The sequence below is a fragment of the Pseudomicrostroma glucosiphilum genome (assembly GCF_003144135.1).
Source record: "Pseudomicrostroma glucosiphilum strain MCA 4718 unplaced genomic scaffold BCV69scaffold_11, whole genome shotgun sequence".
Taxonomy (NCBI): Eukaryota; Fungi; Basidiomycota; class Exobasidiomycetes; order Microstromatales; family Microstromataceae; genus Microstroma; species Microstroma glucosiphilum.
Window position 1 is genome coordinate 431,808 of NW_020289923.1, and position 24,806 is coordinate 456,613.

Here is a 24,806-nt window from a genome sequence, read left to right on the forward strand (position 1 = left end):
GTGATCAAGGGAAGAAGGAAACGGGGACGAAACGAAGGTGGGTTGGGAGCCGTAAGGAACGAGTCTGAAGGAGAGAATAGCGGGGGTATCGATCAAGGCCAATCTTGCTATAAAGCTCTGATCTCTACTGCGACCCGATCCCACATGGCTCTGTCCGATGACGGAGACGCATGATCGGCATAGATGTTTGCCAACCTGCCTCCGCCGGCCCTTGCGTCCGTCTCTGGTCGCCGTAACCTCGTCCGCCACAGCGGAGTGAAGCTTATTCAAGCCCAGAGCAGAGCAGCAGAAGCAGGTACGGGTCCATGGCTTGCTTCGTCTGGAGCCGAAGTGCCGAGACAAGGCATGCCCGAATAGGGAGGCGAGTGCAAGTGATGCTGCCGCAATGACCGGGATGAGATGTTCAATTGGATGTGCTGCAGAGGCTCGGAACAAAGCTGGGTGATGCAGCGGCGGACATTCAACCACAGTCGCGTGGCGCCAGGCACAGACGCCAAGCGGGGAGCCGGGTCCCACGCCACAATGGAGACCTCTCCACACTTCCGTTCCTACCCACGACTGGTCACTTCGGCATGGTAAATGATTGGCTGTCAGGGAGCATGGGCGCGCCGGGTACGCAGTGAGCAGGCCATCGTGAACGCCGAATGCTTCGCATCGTAGGTGACATCTTCTTCTCTGAGTGGAGACGCACGAAATAGATCATTGCTACGCAGTAAATCACCATGTGCGAAATGAAAACACGGATATGGCGATTCTTTCATTCGTGATGTCCCACCCTAACGACTTGGCAACCACAGCTGTTTCAAGGTTCCCCTGATGGCCGGATGTTCGTACGTCTCCTCGGTCTCCAGCTGCTCGTCCTCCGCGACCGCCTCCACCTCATCATCTTCCTCATCGCCCACATCTTCTTCCTCTTCGCCAATATCCTGCGCCCTGCTAGACCACCTCCTACCGGACCTGCTGAAGCTAGACGCAGAAGCGCGCTCCAACAGGCCAGGCAGAGAGTCGATTCCGCTATCAGAAGAGGGCTCGCGGTAGTTTGTGTACTTTGAATCGGGACGATGATAGACTGCTCGCTGGCGATTAGTGTCGGCTTTCAGTGTGGTGGTACGCTGCGAAGAGCCCTTCCGCCCCAGCCTGGCGAAAGGCGATGACCAGATCTTCTTCTGCCTGCCCAGAGCGCTTCCGCTACTGGAAGATCCACCAGCTGCGCTCGCGTTCAGCACCGGGGTGCTGACTTCCGAGGGGGTCGAGGTGCCAGTCTCAAATGCTCGGTTGCTGAATGACCAAGGCTGCTCGTCTTGCTCATCGTCCGTCGAGGAGCCCCAGTGGGCTTCGTTGCCTCCGCCAGAAGGAGGAGTCATCGCGTCACCTCTGATTGCTGCGTCCGCCTCCGTATTGAGCTTCCTCTTGCGATCGTCGGGAGTCGCTATTCCCTCTGCTACATCCCCATCTGTGAACCCTCCCCTCGCCTCCGCTGCATCAGCTAGCACAGCTCCCTCAAGAGCTTCGAAAAGCTCCAGCTTCTCAAACCTCTTGTCCAGGAATCTTCCGTACCAGACCGTTGTGGCCATAAGCGGCAGCGTCAAAACGACCATGAGCACCTGTCCGTGTACGGAGAACAGGCTCAATTGGAAGATTTGGAAGAGGAAGATGGCAAAGATCATGCGTGGGCGTGTCACACTCGTGAGTGCCTGCTGCGTCGAGCTCGGTGGCGGGTAGAAGACGTAGAGGAGCTTATACTTGAAGACAATGTACCCGATCGCGAAGTACAGGGTGGCGAAAATCGTCACGAGCGGCTTGACGATGGCGTAAACAAGGCCAAGAGTAGCGACGATGAGAGCTTGAGGGTATACTGTTCCTGCCTTGAAGATTGGCGCTGCATGCGCCTCTGCATGGTCTCGTGGAGTGCGTGCAGCGACCACGTAGATGGGCGAGATCATCAGAGTCGCCAGAGAAAGCAACTGCAGTGGCAGCACCGTCAGAGCCTGCAGGATGATGTACGACAGGGAGAAGTTCCTGGCAAGGGGAAGCGACAAGGACAGCTTGTCCAAGATCCTCATAGGATTCGCGCTGAGATCCAGAAGTACCCCGAATGCAGTCCCAGTGATGATAAAGATGAAGATGACCGAAGTCACGAGGAAGATGTGATACTTCTTCAGCACACTCATCTCGACGCCGCTCTTGGTCTTGACTCCCTGCCAGATGGACGTAGCTTCCAGCAGCATCGGCAGACCAGCGTTGAACCCAACGAGCACCAGAGACGGGAGAGATGTGCTCACCAGTGCCTCGAGACGAGGTGAGACAGACAAGATCTTCCAGACATCGGGAATGTACTTCTTGAGGAATGCTGGTGAGAGTAATGATCCCAAGAAGAGCAGGGGAGGCAAGTAGAAGAGGTAGAGCAGCGTAATGCACACGCTGATGAAAAATTGACGAAGTCGCCTCTCCCCAGTAGGAACGCCAACATTGCGCCAGATGATATCTCGACAGTCGGGTGCCATCACAGAGCGGCAAGTGGCCTCCTTCTCGAAGAAGAGAGCCTGAGCCGACACCAGCGCATCTTTGACCTCTCTGAACTCGACGAAGCCTACGCCAATTGCCTTCCAGTCTCCTTCGACCATCTTCTTGCGGACCAGGGCAACAGCAACATCCAACTTGAGGTAACGTGCTTCAAGGTCCGCAAGCAGATCTACCTTCTGTCGCGAGAAGTAGTGTAAGCGACGAGTTGGGCGCTTGTGAGCGAAGGAGGGCGGACCGTATGCCGGGTCGCTATCGATTGGGGGAACTCTGTCGTCTACCGCTGAGTTCGCGCTAGTTGACGATGGCAGCGGTGTCTCCTCGTCTTCCCTCTCCCCAAGCGCAATGGTACCATTGCCAGAATCGGCAGTCTCGACTAGCCATCCACGGGAAGGTAGCAACTCTTCACCCGCCAAGATGGCCTTGCTGCGCTCTTTGATCCTCTCTTCAATCGATGCTGGCTGCCATTCTGCGCTCATCTCCGGCCGCACCGGATTTCCAACCCATGCCACCCACGCACTCTCGAGATTGCGCAATGCCTGTTCTCGATCTCTGAGCAGCTTTCGAAGGCCCATCCCTACATCGGGCAAGACCCACGCATTGCAAGCAGACATCTGCAATGTAGTGCCAAAGTAATTCTGCAGAGCTTCTGAAGAGCGCAAGCTACGAGGCAGAGAGCGGACCAGGATTGAGCGCGATACGAGACTTGAGTGTAGGGCGTGTAGAATACGTTGTCTCTGAGCGAGGAAGGATGAGGTATGTGATGTGAGGAGGTACAAAAGTGCACCTGTAACGAAGTAGGTCGTGAAAAGATGCGTGCTGTCATAAAGAGTCGTAGCCTTGAGTGCAGGCAGTGTTGGTCCTGGCGGCACAGGAACCGGATCCTCGGGCTCTGCATGTCCTTTGAAAGCGCTAGCAAGGCGGTATAGGGCATTTCCGCCTTCCTCTCCCTTCCTCTCATCGTCCCCCGGCCTCACTCCATCAATCCAGCCATGCTCTCTGTAGTTGACCGGCATGAGGATGAGTAGCGACCAGATGCTCAGCCACAGGAAGAGATGTGTGCCGAATCGGAAGAATTTGAGGAGGTGTAGCGTATCGATAGATGATGTTGGAGGTCCAGCCAGATACGCAGTGGCAGAGTCCGAAGTATAGATTGTCGTGGCGAGCCACTCAAGTCCCATCGAGTTCAACACCCTCCCGACACGAAACTTCGACCCGTCATTCAGCCTGTGGTCATCCGCCTGCGGATCTTCACCCTGCGCCAGGACAGGTTGTCTCCCAACAGGAGCGAGATAGCTTCTCCAACCCTTGCGCTTGACCAAGAGGGAGAAGCTGACGAAGGAGGTCAGACCGAGGAGGAAGGTGAGTAGGAGCTGCTGAGAGAGCCATGGACCGGTAAAGGAGCGCGTGGTGGGCAGTCCAATGTCCGGCCTATCGCCGGGCGATTCTGACATGGCGGGCAGGCAGACCGTAGAAGGGGATTGGCAGGTCTAGGGTGATACTAAGCCATGCCACAATCGCAAGGTCAAGAAGATACGACAGACCAAGCTCAGGCCAACGGGAGGAGCTGTGAAGTGCGTCACGGTGCGGGGGCTGAGATTGAATCTGCAACGGAAGCACTGGCGGCATCTTCGTCATCTGACATTGCAGGAGACAAGCTCGTCTATGCTCAGGCACACAATCAAATATTGGACACTTCATATATCGATCGGCAGCTGTCATTGAGAACAGATTGCTTTGGCATGTTGCATAGCAAGGAAGAGGAGTTTTTTGGAGTTACAGACAAGAAGACCTATGCGAAGGTCACTATGCGAAGAATAATAAGAACAACACGTCCCCAAGATACTAGTACAATATTTGTTTGTGAGTCAGAGGACGGCTAAGGAATCAAGACGATGTCTTTCGGAGCGGTGAGTCCCCTAAAGAGCACGCTACGTCCACAATTCAGAGCGCGTCAACGGTAGCGGCACGAGCTCCAGTGTTCTGCTTCTTGTTGCCCACATTCGAGAAACGCAGAGGGTACAGGGTTCCCTCGTCATCATCGTCATCCTCTTCGGCGCCGTGCTTCCTCTTGATGCTACTACCGCCTCGGCGACTTTTGCCACTGGGCCTACTGGGCGTCTCTACGAGGCTGGGATGGTAGCGACCAGCCTTGGACGCTGACGAGTTGACATTCTCCTTGCCTCGCGGTGAGCCCTTGATCGTGCTGGTCGGACCCTCATCATCGTCATCCGCTCCCTCATCGTCTTGATCGAGGGCCGGGACTGAGGAAGAGCGACGGTGGCCGGCTTCGAAGCGAAGTGCACCAGTGAGAGGCTTGCGGATGCTCTCCGGCCAACTGGATCCGACACTGTCCCTCCGGCTGAGGAGACCACTTCCTTTCTCCCAAGGCGTGAAGCCCAGACTCATGCCCATCATGCTCGCATGCTGGAAAGGACTCGCGCCGAGACCGCCAAAGTCAAAGGCGGAGGCAGCCGTCGCGCCGCCACCTGAAGTAGATCCAGTGCGGAGAGCAGACTGGGGAGCCAGTCCGAGGGAGTGGGCGAGGTTGGGATGATGGGGCGAGGAGAAGGCGTCACGAGGTTGCGGGAAGCTTTCAAGGTCCAAACTGTCTGCCGAAGAATTATTTCCTTTGCGATGACCTCTCTTGAAGGGCGTTGGCCGCCCTACAGTTTGAGGGAACGAGTCCAGCAGACCGTGGGAAGCAGGAGTGCCACCAATGCCTCCGATGCCGTTGAGCTGCCGGCCAATGCTCTTGTGGAAGGGAGTCATGCCCGTCAAGCACAGCCCACTGTCATCGAAGCCAGACTCGCCGCTTGTAGGCTTGCGTGATCGCCGAGGCCGGTCGTTTGTGAGCGAAGTGAGCGCGGCAGATGGAAGCTTCCCCTCATCGTCCGAAGAGCCCCGCAAGGCTGACAGGCGAGAAGACTTCCTTCGATGACCAAGAATGCTGCTACCGAGTTTGACCGCGCGAGGCTCATCCTTCATCGCCGATTCACCTAGCTCGCCACTACCCTCGTCATCGCCTTTCGCTCCACCTCCAAGACTAAAGCGCGATTCGGAAATGTTTTGACCCAACAGGAGTCCATCATCCATGGTGTGCTTATTAGGGGTATCAAGCAGAGATGGGAATGCGCCTCGGAGAGAGGGATGACGAGAAGCAGAAGGCGGGCGTGTGGGTGACATCGCCAGGTCGGGTTGCGCGAGGCTGAGCACTCGTCCATGGCTGCTGATGGAGCCACGCGCCTTGCGAGCTGAAGCTAGAGGCCTGGCTGGAGCAATTGGTGAGATCTTGTGGTGGTCCAGGGAGAAAGGATTTGGGTTCGTCCCCACTGAGCCCATACTGATCGAGCGCGACATGGAGTGGCCGTGTGAAGCAGAAGTTAGGCGTGAAGGGGTTGTCAGAGGAATCTGACTGCCTGACGAGCTGCCGACGATAGCAGTAGGGCTGAATTGAACGCTCAGAGATGCATTGTGGCGCCCGCCTCTTCTGCGATCAGGTGTTCCTCCGGGAGATGGCAGATTGTTCGTCGATGCGAATGCGCCGCCCAGGCCCGAAGTGAAGGGCACTGATGACGTGACCGCAATCTGAGACTGCCTTCCGAAGGACCAGGGTATATGAGCAGCGCCTGTCTCTCCCGCAGCGGGCGCTACGAGGTTGGGCCGCTTGACACCTGCATCGCTAGCACCGCTGCCGTTAGCAAGAGCTGGCGCAGCCATCGATGCAGGCAGAGCCGCAGGTACATCGGCAGGTGGAACCGAGCTCGCGTTGATTTTCCTATCTTTCCGGCTGGATTTGATCCCGGCCTCCTTCTTCACGGTTGCTCCCCCATCTGCGGCAGGCGTCGATGTTGCACTGTCCGGGGTCATAGCGTCTTCCTCGCTCTTGACCTTTCCTTCTGACTTGTCCATTGCCCTCTTCTTCCTTGCCCATCTCCTCTTGGACTCGAGCATCCGCTCTCGTCGCTCTTCTGCATTCTTTGGTCGGTTGACGTCGGCATCCCAGCGCGTCCGCCTAGGCTGATGCGATAATGGAATACCGTGTTTGTCCTGAAGATGTCTCCTCCAGATTGACCGGGCGTGTTTGCCCTTGTATGTCTTGTCACAGTGAGTGCATGAGAAGTTGTCTCTGTCTCTGTCCATATTGCCGCCGTTGGCACTGCCGGTGCCGTCCATGGAATCCTCTTCTTCCATCCAGTCGGTCTCGGCTGACATTCTCGACGACGAATGATCGTCCATCAAGGCCCACCTCTGCTGATGGACAGCAGAAGAAGGACCAGCTTTCGCTTCCAGCAAGTGCGAGTGATGGATGTTCTGGTCTTGACCATGCTCAAGGCTCCTTGAGTGCTGCTGCTGCATCTGATGAGGTGGCACGGGACCCGCGTTCGCTTGAAACACTGGGGCGGTGGCATGATGCTGATAGAATTGCGCCTGGTTAGGGTTTTGCATATGCGAGAGGGCATGGTTGCCATTGGCAAACTGGAGCTGGGCGTACTGTTGCTGCTGCTGAAGGAGATGGGGATGGTAGTTGCCGGCTGGCGCCATGCTACTGTTTTGATACAGTTGCTGAGGGTGGGGTGCCTGATACTGCATATTGAAGTCATGCTGCTGCTGCTGTTGTTGGTGGCTATTGGGCAGCAGCATGCCGACGTACCGTGGTGCTGCCATGGCGACGAAGGGGCGGGGTGCTCGCTAGATGAGGGGGAGATGTGAAAGCTCACGTCGAGCTTGGTAATTGACCGGCTGCGTCCTTGTGCGTGATTGGCCTAGCCTGTTACGCGAAAGGGCAGTCGTACTGTCTGGCTGATCTGCAGTCGCTCGGCAGGAACGTGACGAAGGTAAGAGAGTGTGGGGGATGGCGTAGGTGAATGGGGGGTAGGATGAGTGGTGTATGAGGGTGCAAGGGGGAAGGATGGATACAAGCAGCAGCAGGCGTCGGCGGAGGGACAGTAGCGAGGGGCGCTGGTGAAACACGGGTGGCTGGAAATGGAAACACAAGGCGGGGTTGTGTTTCTCCCCCTGCGAGCAACGCTGCACCACAGGAACACGCGCCTCGGGTCGCGAGGCAACACATGGCAAACATACGGAACGGAACAAGGCGCCGACGGCGGAACGAGGCCATGCACGGAGGGCCCACAGGCACGCACCGCACGGCACAGCGTGGCCCTCTGGCGACGACGATGATGACCAGCACCATTGCTTCGCACAAAGGGTCAGTTACAGCCGTACAAAGCACCAACACTGGGCACGGAGCATCACCATCTTCGGATGTGAACCAATGCGAGCGCATCTACGTGAATGGCTCGCAGCCTACAATGGTACTTCTTCCGAGCACGACCTGCTAACGAGGAAGGCAGCAATTAAGAGTGCAAGCCCCTTGATCGTAAAGTAAAGCTGGTTGTCGTATCTGCACCAATGTACCCTTGAACGCAGCTAGTGCCTCTAAGCGAGGGAGAGGCTTCCCCGGAGATCGAGCAAAGTGATGTACACTTGTGTGAGTGCGGGCCAGCCGGGTCACTGCTTCCGATCCGTCCTTGGCGCAGCAGCGGCAGCCGCGCGCAGCCTGGCCCGCTCGCAGGGACTGGAAATATGGTCTATGGGCACGACCGCTCCCGTCTCCCTTTCCTTCTCTTCACTACCAACAGCTTTCATCTTTCCACACTATCAAAAAGTGCCAAAGTCAGTAGCAAACCTCTAGTAGAGTAATCTAGTATGCTATGATCATGTGACTGACCTTTCTCGCTCCCATTGCACCCCATCTCTGGCACCATTTCTCACTTTCTTCCAGATGAGAGCTAAGTGGAGTGAGTATAGCTCGCCTACGTGCACCAATCACATCTATAGCGAGTACTGACCTGTCGCACCTCTCCATCCTCTCTTCTCACTTCTTCAGGGAAAAAGCGTATGAGGAGACTTCGTCGTAAGAGGAGGAAGATGAGGGCTAGGTCGAAGTAGTCGAATCACGATGATAAGCCTGGACGAAGTGGGCAGCAAGTCACGAGACAGCAGCACAGGTCGAAGGGTGGATCAACGTGACTGCAGAAGGGTGCAGGATAGCTGCGCATGAGGGTGTTGTTGACGCTTCGGTGAGTACGTTGCGATTACGAGTTCCTCGACGTCTTCATGGTCTGCGCAGACGACTGACATTGTATGCTCCACCTCTCTATGCTCTCTCTCAGCAAGAGGCCGATGTCACGCTCCCATTCTCTGCTGGACTACCTTAAGACGCAGTCACTTCTGCCTCGAAGCCTCAATGCTACCTCGGGATGCGCTCTCGCAGAAGCCAAGTGAATTGATTTCGAAGTTCTTCCATCAACATCATCAACCCCAAAGTGCCCCCAGGCCATGCTCTCCCTTCTCCCCTTCATCTCTTCATACTTCTCGACACTCGGCTCTTCGCAAAGGGAGGGGCTAGCGGTCGAGTCGTCTTGTGAAGACTGCCGTTTGTTAGTTCGAGCTCACTGTAGAACCGCAATTGGTGGTTGGTTGGGCAGAATAGGGTATGACCTGGAAAGGGTGAAATAAAAACATGCAACAACACAAGAGCGATGGTGTGAAGTGTGATTGTTGCCGTGACCGAACGTAACAGACTGTGTGATGTGATTGTACAATTGCTCCCTCCCGCCATACTCCACTCAGTCGTCTCGCCTCTTCAGCTTGACTTTGAGCTTCCCCCCAGCCCCACCCTTGGGAGCAGGCGACGCAGCCGCACCTGACGGGCTCATCGCCCCGCCAGAGAAGGAAGGCGCTCTGGCATGCGTGGGCGGAAAGAAGGACGGCCCCCCTGCTCCTCCCACGCCAGGTGCTCCACCGAACATCGATCCCCCCACGGGAGTCGAGGGTATACTGCCCCCAGCTCCACCCGCAGCAGCTGGGTTGAATGTTCCCGAGTCGTGCGAGCCCAACGCAGGTCGGATCCCCAGTGGGCCCCCTCCTGCCGTCGTCGGCATCCCTGCACCGGCAGACCCAACGCCTGTACTTCCTGACCCCGGCACCTGTCCATAGAGGGGACAAGAGCGGTTGGAATTCATATGACCCACCTGTCCACATCGTCCGCACTTGCGTGAAGTGGTGGGCTTGTCCGCCATGAGCTTCTTGTAGGCTCCAGGCAGAGCCTTCCCCTCTGCAACGGCCTTGGCGTGATGTCGTGCAAGACGCCTCTCCTGGTTGCGCTTGCGAGAAGCAATTTCCTCCTCGAGCCTCTTCCTGCGCGAAGCATCCAAAGCCGCATCTCCTGTAGGCACGAGGGACTCCGTCGTCGTCTCTTCGTCGGCGATGCGCTGGCGAGAGGCAATGTACGACTGGATCACCTTGTGGTCCCTCACGATCTCAGTCTGCCAACGACCATTGACTTGACGCTTGATACGGAGGACTTTGCCCTCCTCGACGTGCTTCTTCTTGTCCGTCCTGCCCTCCTCGGCATCTTCCTCGTCCGCTTCCTCCTCTTCAGGCTCTGGCGTAGGAGCAGGATTTGCTTCTTCGTAGGTCAATTCTGGCGGCACCGGGTTGGAGAGGGCCGTCTTCTGAGCATTCCAGATTCTCTCGATCTCCTCTCGGTAAATCTGCTGCTGACGAGCGACATTGTACTTGTGACCAGAGCGCTTCTCCTCTTCTAGCTGTACGGCCAGTCGAGCCTCATCTGTATCGTCGCCCGCCTTGTAGAAGACGTCCTTCATACTGACACGCACGAAGCTGAAGCCTTCTCCTCTGCCAGTAGGGTCACCTTCACCATGCAGTCGGAGCATCGCCTTGCCTTGAGTGGCCATGAGGAAATTCTTACTTGTGATCCAGGGAGCAAGTAGTTGCTCTGTGTCAAGGCCACCTTCTCCGCTTTTGCCGCCCGTAGGATCGTCGTCGTCGTCCATGCCCTCGGCAGCGCGGGTGTAGCCAGCATCGAGGAGCTGTCTCTGCCCAGCTTGCATCGCTTCACTGAGACAGATATGCTCAGGCGGGATCAGCTTCTCGAATTCCAGATCCGTCGGAAGGGACACTCCCTGACGCAGCCTCCAGAAGCCCTGATTGGGGTCACCTGCCTTGCGAGCATACTCCATGAACTCCTTCAGCCTTTGCCTCATCTGCAGCTCACTCTGGTCCGGGAAGTACTTCATGATGCGATGGATCTTGATCCTGCTTCCTTTGCTCTGCTCGATGAGGCGCCGTGCCACCATGACGAGGCGGTTGCGAATGGCATTGGTGACGAGACGGGCGTGCGGACCCGGAATCATCGCTAGCGGATAGTTCTGTCCGACCACAAAGAGGTTCTTGATGTCTCTCAGATAGTATCGAACGTGATTCTTGGTAGTCGATCTGACGAGTAAGAAGTCCGTCGTGGCGGGCTGGTGACGGAAGAGCGGAGCGCGGACGAGATTGTTGTACAACGTAGGCTGAACCTGTCCAGGCTCCACTGAGCCAAATTTGAGGAATGGCGACTCGTCGTTCGGTTCGAGAATGAAAGGCTCACCTAGATCAGCCTTGGGTATATGTTCGTCCTTGACGTCCTTTTTGCGGTAGTAATTGACCAGAATACTGCCCATCCCGACCTTGCTCAACACGGGCGGATGCTCCTCTGAGTATTCGTAGAGAACGAAAGCACCCTGCTCCTTCAAAGTCAGCTCTCGTGTATTGCGTATGACTTCATCAACGTCTTTGCTACGCTTCTTGTCCTTCTTGCGGCTGCCATTCGTGGCACCGCCCGCCTTCTCCACACGAGAGAAAGACAGTGGAATGTTGATAGGGAACTGCAGAGCCGGACGATGGAAGGAGCGAGCTTCGACCTTGGTGAGACGAGTCTTGTAGAAGGGAAGCTGAAGCTTCCTGGCGACCTTTGTATGCTGAACGACAAGCCCGCCGAGAGTCTGTCTCTGGATGCGCTGACGCTGCTCTCTCGACAGCTCATAAAAGCCATCATTGCTCATGTTGAGCGGGTCGAGATGGAGAGCATTCTCTGCTGCTCGCCGGGACAGCATAGGCGCCGACGAGGCAAGCAGCGAGGAAGCCATCCGCTGCTTGTCGTTCTCTGGCGTGACCTCCTCGATCATCATCTCATCGTCGTTGAAGTCTAGTATCAGTCTTGTATTGAGCTCAATCTTACGAGGATCGCGGGCGTCCTCGCTTGACCAAATGATAGCATCCGTCCAGTCATCGCGATTCAGAGACCGATTGACCGGATGCTCCACAGATGGAAGTATTGGCGGTTGGAAGAACTCGTCGGTCATGATCCGGGACTCCCAATCGTCAAGCTCTGGCAGCTCCAGAGCTGATGGCGGTAGCCGAACCTTCGGCTGCGAACGCTCATCCATATCGGCAGCCCGCAACCTCGCTTCGATCTCCTCCTGCTCGATGAGATCTCCAGCGATCTCATTGATGTACCTTATCTCATCACTGGCTGCCGTCGTGAGAGGCTGTAAAGCCAGCTCTTGAGTCGAAATGGGCGGTGTTGGGCGCCCCTCTGTAGGTCGTAGCTTGACAGGCTTGCTCTGAGCCACCCTCCTCTTCTTACGTCTGGGAGCCGCAAAGAAATCGGTGAAATCCAGGACTTTCGTAGGGCTGAAGGTAGGCCAATACTCCTTGACGTCCCTCCGAGGCGGAGGAGTCGGCAGACGTAGTGAGAGCGGCGAAGACTCTCGTGATGATGTGGAAGATTGCCGCCGGCGATGAGGCGATGAAGGTCCTGGCATGGAAAGTGTAGGAGGAGCGAAGAGAGAGATATCGTCCTCTACCGGCTCTGCCTTGATGTGTGTAGTCTGGTGAGGATAGCTTGGAACGTCCGGCGACAATGGACGAGGTGCGTATGGCCGCTCGTCTTCGTCGTCAGATCCCTCCTCCTCGTCATCAAAGTCATCCGTCTCGCCCCGGACAGTAGCACGGGATCCGCCCATCGAGGCCAGACCCCTCTGGACGTAGCGATCTTGGAGAGCCCTCTGTGCCTCTTGCCGACTTCTTACCTCCTCTTCATCCTCCTTTCCCATGCGCATGAGATCATCATCATCATCGTCCTCGTACTTCTCGTTGTAGATCTGGTCCTTGCCCAGAGCTGAAGCGGCGGAAGAGGATGGCTGCTTGGGGGCGAGACCTAGACGATCCATACCTGCCTCGGAGTCGATGCCGATCTCCTGCAGCAGGTTGCCCAGGGCGAGGGAACCCAGCTGGGAGATGGCGCCCGACTCATCCTCCATCTTGTCGTCTGGGTATCGGAGGACAAGGCTGAGCGAGGGAGATGGAGTGGGACTGAGCGGTCGTGGTGGCTGAATGTGAGCCCGGCAAGTGGACTTCATATCGGCGTCCCCGCCAGACGGAAAGAGCCAGAGACGACTTGGCGCGCGGCAAAGGGCGTGGAGTGACGCTCCTGTACAGACGTACAGACAGGTGACGAAGTCCATTAGTGAAGGGAAAAGCAGCGTATAGGTACAAGTACATGATGAGGCAGGTCTCTCTTTCTCCCCCTGCCGCTGACGAGTTTCGAAGAAGCTCAATCGTCCTCGCCCCTCATATAAGCCACCACTGCATCCACCTTGTGAACTCCGGTGCTGAAGGACCTCATCTTGACCTGCTCCGCCTTGCCTTCTGCGATCAGCCGAGCGTCTGAGTCTTGCCACTCCAGAGGGACATTTGTATCTAGCCGAGTAGTATATGCGAGGATGTTGAAGGCGCCTTAGGAAGAGGATGGTTCGAGATGAACGAGTAACATGTGACGAGGTCAGTGAGAAGGAGCCAGACCTGTTGTCAGTAACCTCTCTCGCACTCAGCAATCTCTGTGACAGTCAGCTGGAACTTACAAGGCTCTTCAATGATCGGCAGGAAGGTACATGACGCAGTGATCTGCTTGATGAGAGCTGCAATCTCGGATTTCACCTGAGCATCCGTCTTCTTCGATGCCGCTGATGACTGCTGAGGTTTGCGAGCAGCGTCAGGGCTGGGAAGAGCGGAGAAGCAGGGCACAGTAAGGCAATGTCATCAGCAACACGATCACTGCCCCAACATCGCCTTGACCTCGACATGTGCTCTTGCCCTCCTCGAGGCCTCACGCAACCATGCCACCCTCGTCTTTGCGCAATCTGCTTCCAGAGCTCCTGACAGTGCGTACTCACCCGACATTCTCCTTGCCATCCGGAACATCAGTCCCAGTACCTGTCACCTCAAGGTCAAACTGCCACCTCTCCCTCGTCTCTCCGGAGTCCTTTTCCACAATCGCCACGACCAGCCTTGTGAGCTTTCCCTCTTCGATCCACCGAGTCACCTGCTGCAGACAGTCATTGAGATACTTCTCCAAGCCCGAGTCTGTTGTGACTAGCATCGGTAGACCGTACTTTTTGATCTGTCGAAAGTCCTCGTTTGGGTAGATGCCTCGTTGGTAGAGGAGGGATTGGACAGAGTAGTTGAAGAATTCCGAGACCATCGCTGTTGAACCCTTGAGGGTCAGATGCGTCTTCGATGACGTCGCGAGAGACTGAGCGGTTGCAGTCATCTTGAAAGTGAATGTGGGTATCAGTGAGGATCGTCTTGATCGATGGAAGGTGGTAAGTGGAAAGACGAGGGACCCTTCCGTGGGAGGTGTTGGACTCAGTGCGAAGCGGACTTTGAATTCCCCACGTCGCGTATCCGCACGCAATAAACACTCGCACCCGCCTAGGTCCACCCCCTCCTCATCCTCCAAACCACTCATATCAGCCATCGATGCCAGCCAATCGTCTCTCACCCCGCAAATCCAGGAGAAGCGCAGTAGGAGGAGGTGCGAGCACCATGGCGCGACCATCGAGACGTAGCACCGTCAATGGCGGCAGACGAAGCTTGCTTGCGGATCAAACGAACATAGCTCAATTCAGCCCGGCCAAGGGAGACTCTGACTCGAAAGGATCGAAGCGGACGAGCCTGCAGGGCGTGACCAGGGAGGAGAAGAGGGTAGAGGTGGCAGGAGAAGAGGCCAAAAGGTGAGACAGAGATGAGCACGCTGGGTCATTGTCACGAGGATATCTTTCTGAAATCTGGGCTTCTCCCTCTCCTAGGATCCTGTCATCACTGGACACGTCTTCTGGAGGCTACAACCTGCATAACCTAGTCAAATCTTTCGCGTCAAGACAAAAGGTCAAGACAGGGAGGACATCAGAGGAAGGAGGCGCCCATCATGGCAGCTCAGCATGGAACCCTCTAGACATTGAGTGGAGCGTCTTCCAAGATTGGCCGGAGGGACTCGAGAAGGAGGAGAGGGAGATGAAGGTGAGTGAGAGTCGCTATAGGATGATCGCGATGCTTTCAAGCTGACGCTCTTCGTGTCTCACTGCCTAAAAGCAATACTACAAGTACCTCAAGTTCATCCATCTTGAGCACGAGACCAAGATCCGCTTCATTACAGAGATCGTAGAGGACCCGGAGGCTGATCCTCCCAGGGAAGCTATCGTCTACTCTGCCCGGGACGTGAAGGAGAAGGAGGCCGAGATGTTCGCAGCCAAAGCCCAGCTCAAGCAAGGCAAGCAGATCGTCCGTGCTCTGCGAGCGGAGAACGACGCGATCGCCGCTCGAGTCTCAGTGCCCTTTATGCAGATCCAGAACGACTCAGCTGAAGCCAAGGCCCTCCTGGACGAGATCGACGACCTGGAGCTTGAGCTAGTCAAAATCAAGAGCGAGGGCGGGACGAATGGCAGCGCCGGCGTCACAGAGCTCGATGTAGAGGAGATGGACCTCGAGGCTCTACCTCCCGTCGGGTCACTGACGGAGCAAGAAGCCGTGCGCTTCATCGAGCGTCAGGAAGAGGGCATGGCTCAGCTCGAGGACGAGAACAGCAATGCAGATGAGATCATGAAGCGCTTGAGAAGCGACACAAAGGCGGCAATCAAGGCGGTGGATCGTCTGGCGAGCGAGAGCCATGTGGCTGAGAGACAAGCAAAGGAAGCTCGCGAGATGGGCGTAGGCGGCAAGAAGAGGGACAAGGAGGTCGAGAGGATTTGTGGAAAGTGAGTCACCGCTTGAAGCGCGCCATTTATCGCCTCGTCGAGAAGCTGACCGTAGTCATTCTACCCTTGAACCCTCATTCATCAGCCACATTGCCACACTAGGCCTGCTACGCTCCCTCTTCGGTCTACGAAGGATCGAGGCGCTGGAGGACAACCGTATCAGCCTGGCCTGGGTATCCGAGAAGAACGGCTGCGAGATGAGTGTGGTATTGCAGTTCGACCAGCCTGGAGGAAAGCTCGAGAGCGTAGAGGTAGGTCTCTTTGGGATGTCCGATGAGATCGCAAGTGGCACATTCTGACTCCCCCCCCCTCCCCCTCCTTCTCTGTCCCACTTGCGTCTCTCTAGCTGCACCACCCAACACAAGCAACTCCCATCCACCTCCCTCCACGCTCTCTCAAGTCCAAAGCCCGCACCGCCGGCCGACCCTCTCAAGCGCACACGGCAAGCGAGCAAGAACTTGTAGACCCTCAATTTGGCCCGCTACTCAAGGCGATCCAGGCCAACGATGTACCAGTGGTGGTGATGGAGGCATGGGACTGGGATGAAAATCTCAGGATGGGCACCGCATCTGGTGGAGTTGAGGGGGATGCTTAAAGCGGAGAGTTGCTGCTTGGGATGGATGGATGGTGCTGTGCTTGATACCCTGACTCGACTTGATTCGCTTTCCTGGCTGCTGGAGAGGACACTGCCTTTGACTCCTTTTTGTAATCTACTTGATGTCCGTTCTCCTTCTCTGACTTTACGAGTGCACACTAACTAGTCGACGGGCAGTGGAATTGTGACATTATAGGGACAAATGACAGGGAAAAGCAGGAGCCATCTCGCTCCCAACTCAGGGATGTTTTCTAGACTCACGCTCCGAGACCTCTGACGACAATGACTCCCCTGCTCTTGTCGACCTCTGCTCTCCATCCCTGCCTCGCAAGCCACTTGGCGACCGAAGGGGTCAGGATGGCCACCTGGTTGGGTGAATGTCTTCCCGCTCCAGTGATGATGGTCAGACTGCTCGTCCTACTCCTCGACGGCAGGCCCCACCAAGCATTGAGCTCAGCATTGACAATCGAGAGAGCCTCGCGGACCGTGACGCCATGCAGGTCCACGACTCCTTCCCTCGCTCCACCACGACCCTCATCCCCGCCATACCTCGCAGCGCCAGCTCCACCTCCGCCCGCTTTACGATACTCAACCAGCTCCTCGGCCGCCTTGAGAGACCACGCACGGCTCTTGGCCTCCAGCCGGCGAGCCTCGTCAGCATAGTAAAAGGCTGCGCCTCTCGTGGCATTCGTACCCGAGGCGGAACGCCAGGCGCTCCCTGCCTGCACGAGGGAGGTGTTGCGCCGTGTCTGGTACTCGGCAGCGAGGGAGCGGTAGTGACTGATGAGCTCTTCGCGCTGTCGTAGTGAGAGGGGACGAGAGGAGCGGGCGGGAGAGGAGGGGGAGTAGGAGGGCTCGGAGAACATGAGTTGAGTAGCGTTGGGGATCGAGTTGCTGCCGGAGGAGGAGGATGTTGCTGCGGAGCTGGGAGGGAAGGAGATAGTAGCCGTCGTACCCTCTCGGAGGGACGCCATTGCCCTGTCCTGACCGGTCGGGGCGCCGTTCCTTCCTGCGACAGTGGCTCTGGCGAAACCACCTGCCCGTCTTGCGGCATCTAGTGTCTTGAGATCGACTGACTCACCTGGCAGGGGGTCGACATTGACCGACATGCCAGCACGGTCGGAGGATGCGTCTGCAGTCTGCTTCTTCTCCGGCAGCAAGACATCCCCTCCATCCCTTAGTCTGCCCAGTGGATCCAGCTCGTCTGGCTTCTCGCCTCCTGCGGCATCCCGTACGACGTCCATTAGATTCAGCAAGTCGAGTGCGGCGTCTTGTCTTCCCTTGGTCGATCGCAGAGCTAGCTCTGCCATCACGACGCTCTTTCCGGCCAAGGCGGCCAGGGAGTCCACCAAAGCTTTGGCGGTACCAGAGGGAGCAGAGCCTGCTTCATCTAACGAGTCCAAAGTTGGGTACTCTGCGGCGCTCGCATCGATCACCCTGCCAACAGCAATGTGAAGATTGAAAGAGGCCTTATTATATGCTGATGCGACGCTTTGAGGCGGAACGTCAAGCAATGTCGAGAGCTGTGCAAGGACTGAAGACGTGAGCAGCCACTGGTTGTCCTTGACGGCTTCTCCTGCAGTCGGGTCTTCCTCCTTTGCTAGTCTCTTCGCAAGCTCCTCATCGGTGAGGTCCTCGGTCGGTTGTTGCGCAGCGTAGTCGTGTGACGACACATTGCCCTTCGAGGAGCGCGTCGAGCGAGAAGCTGACATGGGAAGACTTTTGGCACCTTGTCTCACGTCTCCCAGAGTAACTTTGGTCTGGTGACCTTTCCTCGGTTGCAGCACTTCCTGACCCATTGACCTCATCAGGTCTTCGTGAGCCTTCTTCCGCATCGCCCTTCCCTTCTTGCCTTTGACGTTGCGGCTACCTTCAGCAAGCGCATCATAGTCCAAGCCCTTCTTCTCAGGAGTCGATGTGCTACTCTGCTTTGTTTCGCTGCTGAACGTATCTTCCATCTCTTCGCGTTCGACCAGATCGATGGCCATGAGCGTATCGATGGTCATGCCCACATCCCCTCTGCAGTCAGCGAGCGTCTCCTCGAGAAATTCTGGCGTGCGAGTAGGGAAGGCATGAGACAGGAAGGCCAGTGAGTCCGATCCGCCTCCTGAGGACAAGACCTTTATTCCATCATCTTTGGTGCGTTGCAGACTTGTGCCCCTCTTGGAAACATCTGCGTGCTCGCTTTCGCCCTCCGATGGCTCCTCTTCGTCATCTGTCAGCTTGAGGTTGGCTGCCCTGGCATCTTCATCCTCCCCATGATCGAGCTTCTCTGACAGATGAAACTCGTCGAGCATACGGTCGATGTCGACTGCAGTAGTAGAAGTGGCATCAGAAGAAGAGCCTGGAGTAACGGAACCAGTATCTGCCTGACGAGGCGACAAGTCTTCCGGTGATCTCGGAGGAGTGGATGAGCTCGAAGGCCCAGCGTCTGCTGCGAGCGCGTCCAGCACCTCCCTGGCGCTCTGAAGGGTTTGACCTTCGTCATTGGCGATTGCTGCGACTAGTGATGCGTCTAGTGGTGGGCAGTAGAGGACCTGGACGAGGTATGCAGATGTGGGAGAGGAAGGATGTCAGGGGTGCTGCGAGGAAGGAGACATCGAGGCTGCTCACGTCACGTCTTCTTACCTCTAATTGGGCTTGCAGATCTGCCATTGCGCGGGACAGCTCACAGGCCGATGCTTCTACTACGAGACGATGGTGGAAGGAGTAGGGTGTACGATAGCGCAGACTGTACAATGCTTGGAAGTATCGAGGAATATGGCCTCCTTGGCCCGCTGCTCCTTCTCCACACACACAGTCTGCCTTTGGCCTCGGCTGACGAAATGGCGCAGACGCAGAGGCGGAAAGAGCCACGCGCCAATCAGAATTTTGACAGGAACGGGACCAAGCGAGGCACCACTCACGCTCAGAAGACTTTGTACAGACAGACTCGTGTGGGTACAAGTCACACCAGCTATACTCGCAGTAGATACGATGCCCACAGCAACGTCGTCTTTCAATGGCTCCAACAGCGCAGCAGCTGCGGCTTCGAGTGGTCAGCCACACATCCGGGCTACAAAGAAGACCAAGCGCTCACACCCTGCATCATCATCCTCCGCCTTTGCATCGACTTCCAGCCTCTCCCTCTCCCACCCTCATCCGCTCAACATCAAGCCAGCAGGCAATGCCCTCCTCGCTTCGGGGCCTCCTTCGAGGTATCTCACGCTAGGGTCACTTGCAATCCTTTCAGACGACCTCATCACCCATGTCATCACTGCCTACTCGAACATTCTCACACCCAGCGACTTGTGCGCCCTTTCAGCCGTCAGCTCCGCCTGGAGAGCCTTTGCAAATCAAGAAGGAGTGTGGAGAAATACCTTCATCGAGAGGCACGGCGGGATAATGAAGCCAGAGATCGGATGGAGGGGCAGCTGGAAGATGACCTGCCTCGCCCACCTCGCAGAGCAGCAGGGTAAGGCTTTCCCGCCCTCCTCTCGGCTCGCCTCTATCAGGCCCAGCAATCCATTCTATTCGGACTCGCTCTATCTTCCTCATCGCCTCTCACTTCTGCCGCTCTCCAAGTATCTTCCAACAGGAAGCGCAGGCAGTAATCCATCGACGGCCATCCCTCGTATACCCGCCTCGAGCTCCCTCGCCGACTTTCACGCTCGATACCCAGCACTGAACAAGCCCGTGATCATCGAAGCCCCGGAAGAGAGCTCGATAGCGGGACTGGGTACGAGCACAGAAGGATTGAAAGACAAGTACAGCTCCCGATGGGTACGCGCTGAAGCCATCCGGACTACCGTCAGTGTCTACGCCCAATACTCTCACTGCTGCGAGAAACAACAGAGTGCCATTGCCCGGGCCGACGGCGACGAGGACGTTGCGAGGGTAGCCGAAGTCCGCTACGACCCAATGACTGTCCCGGATGAGTCCCCCTTCTATCTCTTCGACAGCGAGATTCCGTCGCAAATGGCCGCCGACGGCCTCTGGACCGTCCCGCAGCAGATTCTGCAGTGTCCCTCCTCGCCCTACCAGATTCAACGCAGCAGCCCAGAAAGCGCGCAGCGACAGCAGGTGGAAGCAGACCTGTTCTCACTCCTCTCCTCCTCCCGTCCAGATTACCGCTGGCTCATCGCCGGCCCAACGCGTTCTGGGTCCGGCTGGCATAAGGACCCAAACTATACCTCTGCGTGGAACACGCCTCTTTCAGGCCGCAAGCTTTGGCTGATGCTGCCCCCGCATGTCGCGCCACCGGGCGTATATGTGAGCGAAGACGGGGCAGAGGTGACTGCGCCCGTCAGTCTCATCGAGTGGCTGGACGACTTCTATGTAGAGACCAAACGGCTCCATGGACCTCCTTCTTCCTCCTCTTCCGCCCGAGGCGGGATCGGTGGTGGTGGGGATGGCCAACTTCTCGAAGGCATTTGTGGACCGGGAGAGACAGTCTATGTCCCCAGTGGGTGGTGGCACCTAGTCGTCAATCTCGAGGAATCCGTCGCCCTCACCCAAAACTTTGTCAGTCTGGCCGAGTTGCCCGAGGTCCTTTTCTTTATGAAGCACAAGCCCGAGCAGGTCTCCGGCTTCAAGTTCAGCAAGACTTCTTCTGAGGGCAGAGAAGAAGGCTCGCAGCAGCAGCAGGTGGGACAGGAGGAAGAAGACCAAGAGGAAGACGAGGATGAAGTCGAGGGCGATGCAGACCCAAGAAGAGGCCTGTACGACGTCTTTCTCGGCAAGCTCAAGGTGTACGACGAGGAGCTTGCTACATGGGCATTGCAGAAGCTGGCTGTCATCGAGGAGCGAGAGAAGGCTACACTTGAGGCTGCTCGTCGCGAGCGAGAAGCAGGCGCTGCCGATGGCAGTATCAAGAGGAAGCGCAAGACGGACGAGGAAGAGGGCGGGCTGACGTGGTGGGATAAGCTGAAAGCGGGAGAGGGCAACGCTGGTGCTGAGGCCGGCGAGCAGGACAAGACAGCCGGAGGAGCTACCTTTGCGATGGGACTAGCAGAGGATGAGCTGGAGGATGTGCCGTGGTAGCACTATCATCGTATCTTTGCAACACTGTTCTTTGTAATGCTACATTGTCTTCTAACGCCTTGCATTGAACCCTCGGAACCCTCTCCCACCACTACCACCACCACCATAACCGCGACCAGCTCTCCCACTCCGTCGCCAATTCCCTCCCCTTCCCCTCCAAACCTGCACCCCTCCGCTATTTCCCTTGACATTCTCCACTATGAAGTTATGCAATTTCCTACCCGGTTCAATTCCAATCAATTCCTGAATCTCCTCGAGGTCAAGATCGCACAATTCCTCTAGATCTTTCACGTTATTCTGCACGTATCGGTAATTCTTCGTAGTGATACCAGGCATCATCAAGAGGATGTCCTGCGGAGTGGTATTGTACGTCCCGACGTTTTCAGAATCAACTCCGAGTCCAGCGGCCTTGTCTGCGTCTGGCTCCTCGTAGGTGCTCTTCAATTCGGCGAATATGTCTGCAGTGGCAGAGGAGCTGGGAGACCAGACGATCTTGAGTCGGGGAAAGGCAATGATGAGCATGACTAGCTTGGTCTGCGTGTCCAGTTCAGTGGGGTCCATCTTCGTCGCTACGAGTTGTTGCTTGCTCTTTGGACCACTCTTGGCAGTTTGCACACTCTGCAAGGAGAAGGACTTGTCTTGACCGAATTCGATGAGGAGGATGGGGTGCAGGTAGTGCAGCGTCATCCCTTCGCACTGACTGTACAGTCGACCATTGTTGAGCGATTGGATCAAGTCGAGAATCGCTTTGCGCTCCACGCACATTTGCGGACTCAGGACGTAGTCTCCAATGGTGAGGGTGCGTGGGATGACGATGATTCCGGCCAGGTCGAGCATGCTTGCCAAAGAGGAATTGAACTCTCGCATGTCGACGATGATCCGCGGTGGCTCTTGAGTCACGCCTCTCTGCCCACCGGCAATCCTACTGTTGATGGTGCGCAGGAATCGATCGTCCGCACTCTCCACTGCCGGTCGACCATCTGCCTGCAGAGGCAAAGCCATGATCGACCTCTCTCGAATCAGCTTCTCGAAGCTCTCCTTCTCCCTTCTGATTGAGGAGAGGTATCGCTGCTCCTCAATTGACTCTGCATAGAGCAGAAAGTAGACGCGAGGGTTGACGCCAGCAGTGGTGCTGCGATACATCTCGATCCGGCGGACAAAAGCGGCGTCGGGGTCATACATGATGATGAAGCGTGGCCGCAGCTCTTGCAGGACGTAGTCATCACTGTCTCCTCGATAGGTCCGCACGACGACCAAATCGTCCAGAGTGAGGATACCAAAGAAGTTGTCGAACTCTGCCGACGATAGCTGGTCTGGGATTTGGTGGACACCAGTGATCTCAAAATCATCCTCGTCGTCAGAGTTCCCGCCATCTAGCCCAAGTTCATCGTCGTCGTCGTCAACCGCCATCGCTTGTGCTCGTTTCTGGAACTCTGACAACTCCATCGCCTCCTTCTCAAATCTCTCAGCAGCTGTAGCTGCGGAGCGCGACGAGCCTGCAGCGCTCACGGCCGCACCTCTTTGCCGCCTTCGCTTGTTCGGGGGAGCTGCTCCTCGCTCCCAAATCTGTTTGCGCTTGAGAGCATCGCTTTCGAATGACTGTGCACCATCCTTGTCTGGGTTCGAAGCGGCGCTTGCAGCAACAGAGCTAGGCCGAGTACTGCCGTTGGTGTCACTGCCGCCGCCCACCAGCGTTTCCCACGTGTCCGCCATGTCTCCCAAGCCGGCCTTGTCCTTGAGGTAGTACTGGAAAGAACGCATCATCATTTTCCTGGCCGGCGCCGCTGGCACTTCTGCGTCGTCGTCCGGCTCGTCTGGTTCGCCGATCATGGATTCGTTCATCGTCGAAAGATATGACTGCACTTGTGCGCGTGTGCGATCGGTACTCGTCATGATCAGGATAGTATTGTTTGGGGCTGCTAAGCCTTCCTTGTTCTCGCTAAAGTAGATTTCCTGTTCGACCTCGTCCAGAACTTCTCGCAAGAGCTGCCACTTTGGTTGTTCTTCGAGGATTGGCTCGATACCTGGGGGAAGCCACCAAGGCCGCCTTCCACTTGCGTTCTTGCTTTTCTTAGGTCGACCGCCAAAGGCAGCTTCCTCTTCATCTGAGTCGACCTCAATCGGGTCATTCGTCACTTTGGCCATACGCGTCTGCTTTTCCCTCTCCTCTTCCTCCTCGGACATGACGTCGCCGATGTACACTCGAGCTTTGGCTTCACGGAAGATGACATTGGCGGCATCTGTGTCCAGCCAAGGACTTCTGTTGTCCTGATTAAAGCCGCTGAGCCGTTTGCTTTCACCAGCTTGAGTGATCTCGAGAAGCTTAAGAAAGGTAATAGCATCGTACGAGATGAGGTGGCTCAGGAGGTGTCGTAGCTTTTTCAGGTCATTGACCAATCTCTTCATCTTGTTGCTGAGCTGATGCCACCGCGGCTGGAGCTGACGTTCAACGATGACGTCGAATGCTCGGAAGATTGCGTTTTCTAGCGTGTACTCTTCGACTTCGACTCCGGAGACGGACCGCTTGACCTCATTGAGTGTAGCATCGAGACATTCCACAATACTGTCTTGTATCCGCTTCATGGAGCGGCTGAGCGGCTGATGTAGCTCTACGACGTCTGCTTTGCGCTCACCCAGATCGCGGATGATGGACCGGTGAAATCGGGGCCAGAGCTCGACCTTACGAATCTGCAATTGTCCCATCACAGTCTGCAAAGGACTCAGACCCATAGCGAAGGAGTCCGCATCGTCTGAGAATGCCTTGAGGAAGCCATCCTTGTTCGTACGTCGGTAGATTCGAGCAATGAACGCTACCGATGAGGTAGGCGTGACGTCTTCGGCGTGGAGGACTACGATACCGGTGATGAGATCCACCGGAACAGTCTTGTTCAGCATATCTACGCATAGAATACGTGATGTCACTGAGATCAAACCGCCAGAAGCATAGATGCCTGGCCTGACAAGGGCAACGAAGTAGATGTCGAATCAAGTCGATGTCTGTCAGCTTTGTCACAGCAGCTCAGCCTCACCTCTCGTGAATGACGAGCTCACTTACCTCTTTGCAGTAGGCGTATCGGATGTGATGATACGCAAGCCCGGCTTCCTCACTCCTAGCGAAGTCAGGTCCTCCGTCAAGCCCGTCTCCTCGTCTGGCCGAGCATTGACCACCAGGACCAAGTTGGTGGGTGCATCATAGATCTTGAGGATGCTCGCTACAATGGATCTCAGACCCAGTCCCCTTGCCAGGATAATGAGAGCATCTCCTTCATCTAGCGGTTCATCGTTGGCAGGAACGATCGAGCGGACAATTGTCCGAGCGAAGGGGAGAAGATTGCTATTCGTGCTAGCGGAGGGAGTAGAGGCGGAAGGGAGGGGCAAGGCGGGAGTGCCGCTGCTACTGCCGTTGCCGGTGAGACGACTGCTGCCCTCTGCGGCTGGGGTAGCAGAGGAGCTGCCGGTACGTCTCGATGGGCCCCTCGCGGCCATCTTTGTTCAGACGGCGTTGCTCACAGCGACTCAGCAAGGTTGTAGAAGGACGAGGTGAGGGTAAGCGGGAAGGCCAGATCCTCAACCACGGCCAGAGTGGAGGCGCGCCACGCCAGACGGAAAGAGCGGCAACAAGGGTCTACGGATTCCACCAACGTTGGGTAGAGGCAAATGCAAAGCAAGATGATACAAGAGAAGTGTTAAGCACGTCGCATCCCCCAGAGTCTATTTCCAGT

At 56.5% G+C, this 24,806-nt stretch overlaps 8 protein-coding genes across 8 annotated transcripts; 2 read left to right on the forward strand and 6 right to left on the reverse strand.

Moving 5' to 3' along the window:
• Positions 1-651: 651 nt before the first annotated feature.
• On the reverse strand, positions 652-4,040 carry BCV69DRAFT_284137 (DUF221-domain-containing protein). The gene has a single exon (XM_025492936.1). It carries the CDS (start codon positions 3,972-3,974, stop codon positions 777-779), a length of 3,198 nt encoding a protein of 1,065 aa, XP_025346670.1. The 5' UTR covers positions 3,975-4,040; the 3' UTR covers positions 652-776.
• A 183-nt stretch (positions 4,041-4,223) lies between these two features.
• On the reverse strand, positions 4,224-7,475 carry BCV69DRAFT_284138 (hypothetical protein). The gene has a single exon (XM_025492937.1). The coding sequence runs from the start codon at positions 7,186-7,188 to the stop codon at positions 4,465-4,467; it is 2,724 nt and encodes a 907-aa protein (XP_025346671.1). The 5' UTR covers positions 7,189-7,475; the 3' UTR covers positions 4,224-4,464.
• Positions 7,476-9,155: 1,680 nt separating this feature from the next.
• On the reverse strand, positions 9,156-12,695 carry BCV69DRAFT_290836 (hypothetical protein; the record flags this gene model as incomplete). Its single annotated transcript, XM_025493728.1, has 3 exons — positions 9,156-9,206; positions 9,351-11,086; positions 11,114-12,695. 3 exons carry the CDS (start codon positions 12,693-12,695, stop codon positions 9,156-9,158), a joined length of 3,369 nt encoding a protein of 1,122 aa, XP_025346672.1.
• Positions 12,696-12,988: 293 nt separating this feature from the next.
• On the reverse strand, positions 12,989-13,984 carry BCV69DRAFT_250755 (DNA-binding protein; the record flags this gene model as incomplete). Its single annotated transcript, XM_025490395.1, has 3 exons — positions 12,989-13,170; positions 13,296-13,407; positions 13,634-13,984. The coding sequence occupies 3 exons, from the start codon at positions 13,982-13,984 to the stop codon at positions 12,989-12,991; spliced, it is 645 nt and encodes a 214-aa protein (XP_025346673.1).
• A 202-nt stretch (positions 13,985-14,186) lies between these two features.
• Positions 14,187-16,191, forward strand: BCV69DRAFT_284140 (hypothetical protein). Its single transcript, XM_025492938.1, has 5 exons — positions 14,187-14,447; positions 14,523-14,733; positions 14,806-15,467; positions 15,553-15,718; positions 15,814-16,191. The coding sequence occupies exons 1-5, from the start codon at positions 14,260-14,262 to the stop codon at positions 16,060-16,062; spliced, it is 1,476 nt and encodes a 491-aa protein (XP_025346674.1). The 5' UTR covers positions 14,187-14,259; the 3' UTR covers positions 16,063-16,191.
• Positions 16,192-16,319: 128 nt separating this feature from the next.
• BCV69DRAFT_300339 (hypothetical protein) lies at positions 16,320-18,717 on the reverse strand (the record flags this gene model as incomplete). Its single annotated transcript, XM_025494448.1, has 2 exons — positions 16,320-18,599; positions 18,691-18,717. 2 exons carry the CDS (start codon positions 18,715-18,717, stop codon positions 16,320-16,322), a joined length of 2,307 nt encoding a protein of 768 aa, XP_025346675.1.
• A 269-nt stretch (positions 18,718-18,986) lies between these two features.
• On the forward strand, positions 18,987-21,146 carry BCV69DRAFT_284142 (Clavaminate synthase-like protein). Its single transcript, XM_025492939.1, has one exon. It carries the CDS (start codon positions 19,039-19,041, stop codon positions 21,082-21,084), a length of 2,046 nt encoding a protein of 681 aa, XP_025346676.1. The 5' UTR covers positions 18,987-19,038; the 3' UTR covers positions 21,085-21,146.
• On the reverse strand, positions 21,067-24,616 carry BCV69DRAFT_284143 (hypothetical protein). Its single transcript, XM_025492940.1, has 2 exons — positions 24,140-24,616; positions 21,067-24,040 (listed from the first exon to the last, which is right to left on the reverse strand). The coding sequence occupies exons 1-2, from the start codon at positions 24,568-24,570 to the stop codon at positions 21,136-21,138; spliced, it is 3,336 nt and encodes a 1,111-aa protein (XP_025346677.1). The 5' UTR covers positions 24,571-24,616; the 3' UTR covers positions 21,067-21,135.
• Between the last annotated feature and the right edge of the window lie 190 nt (positions 24,617-24,806).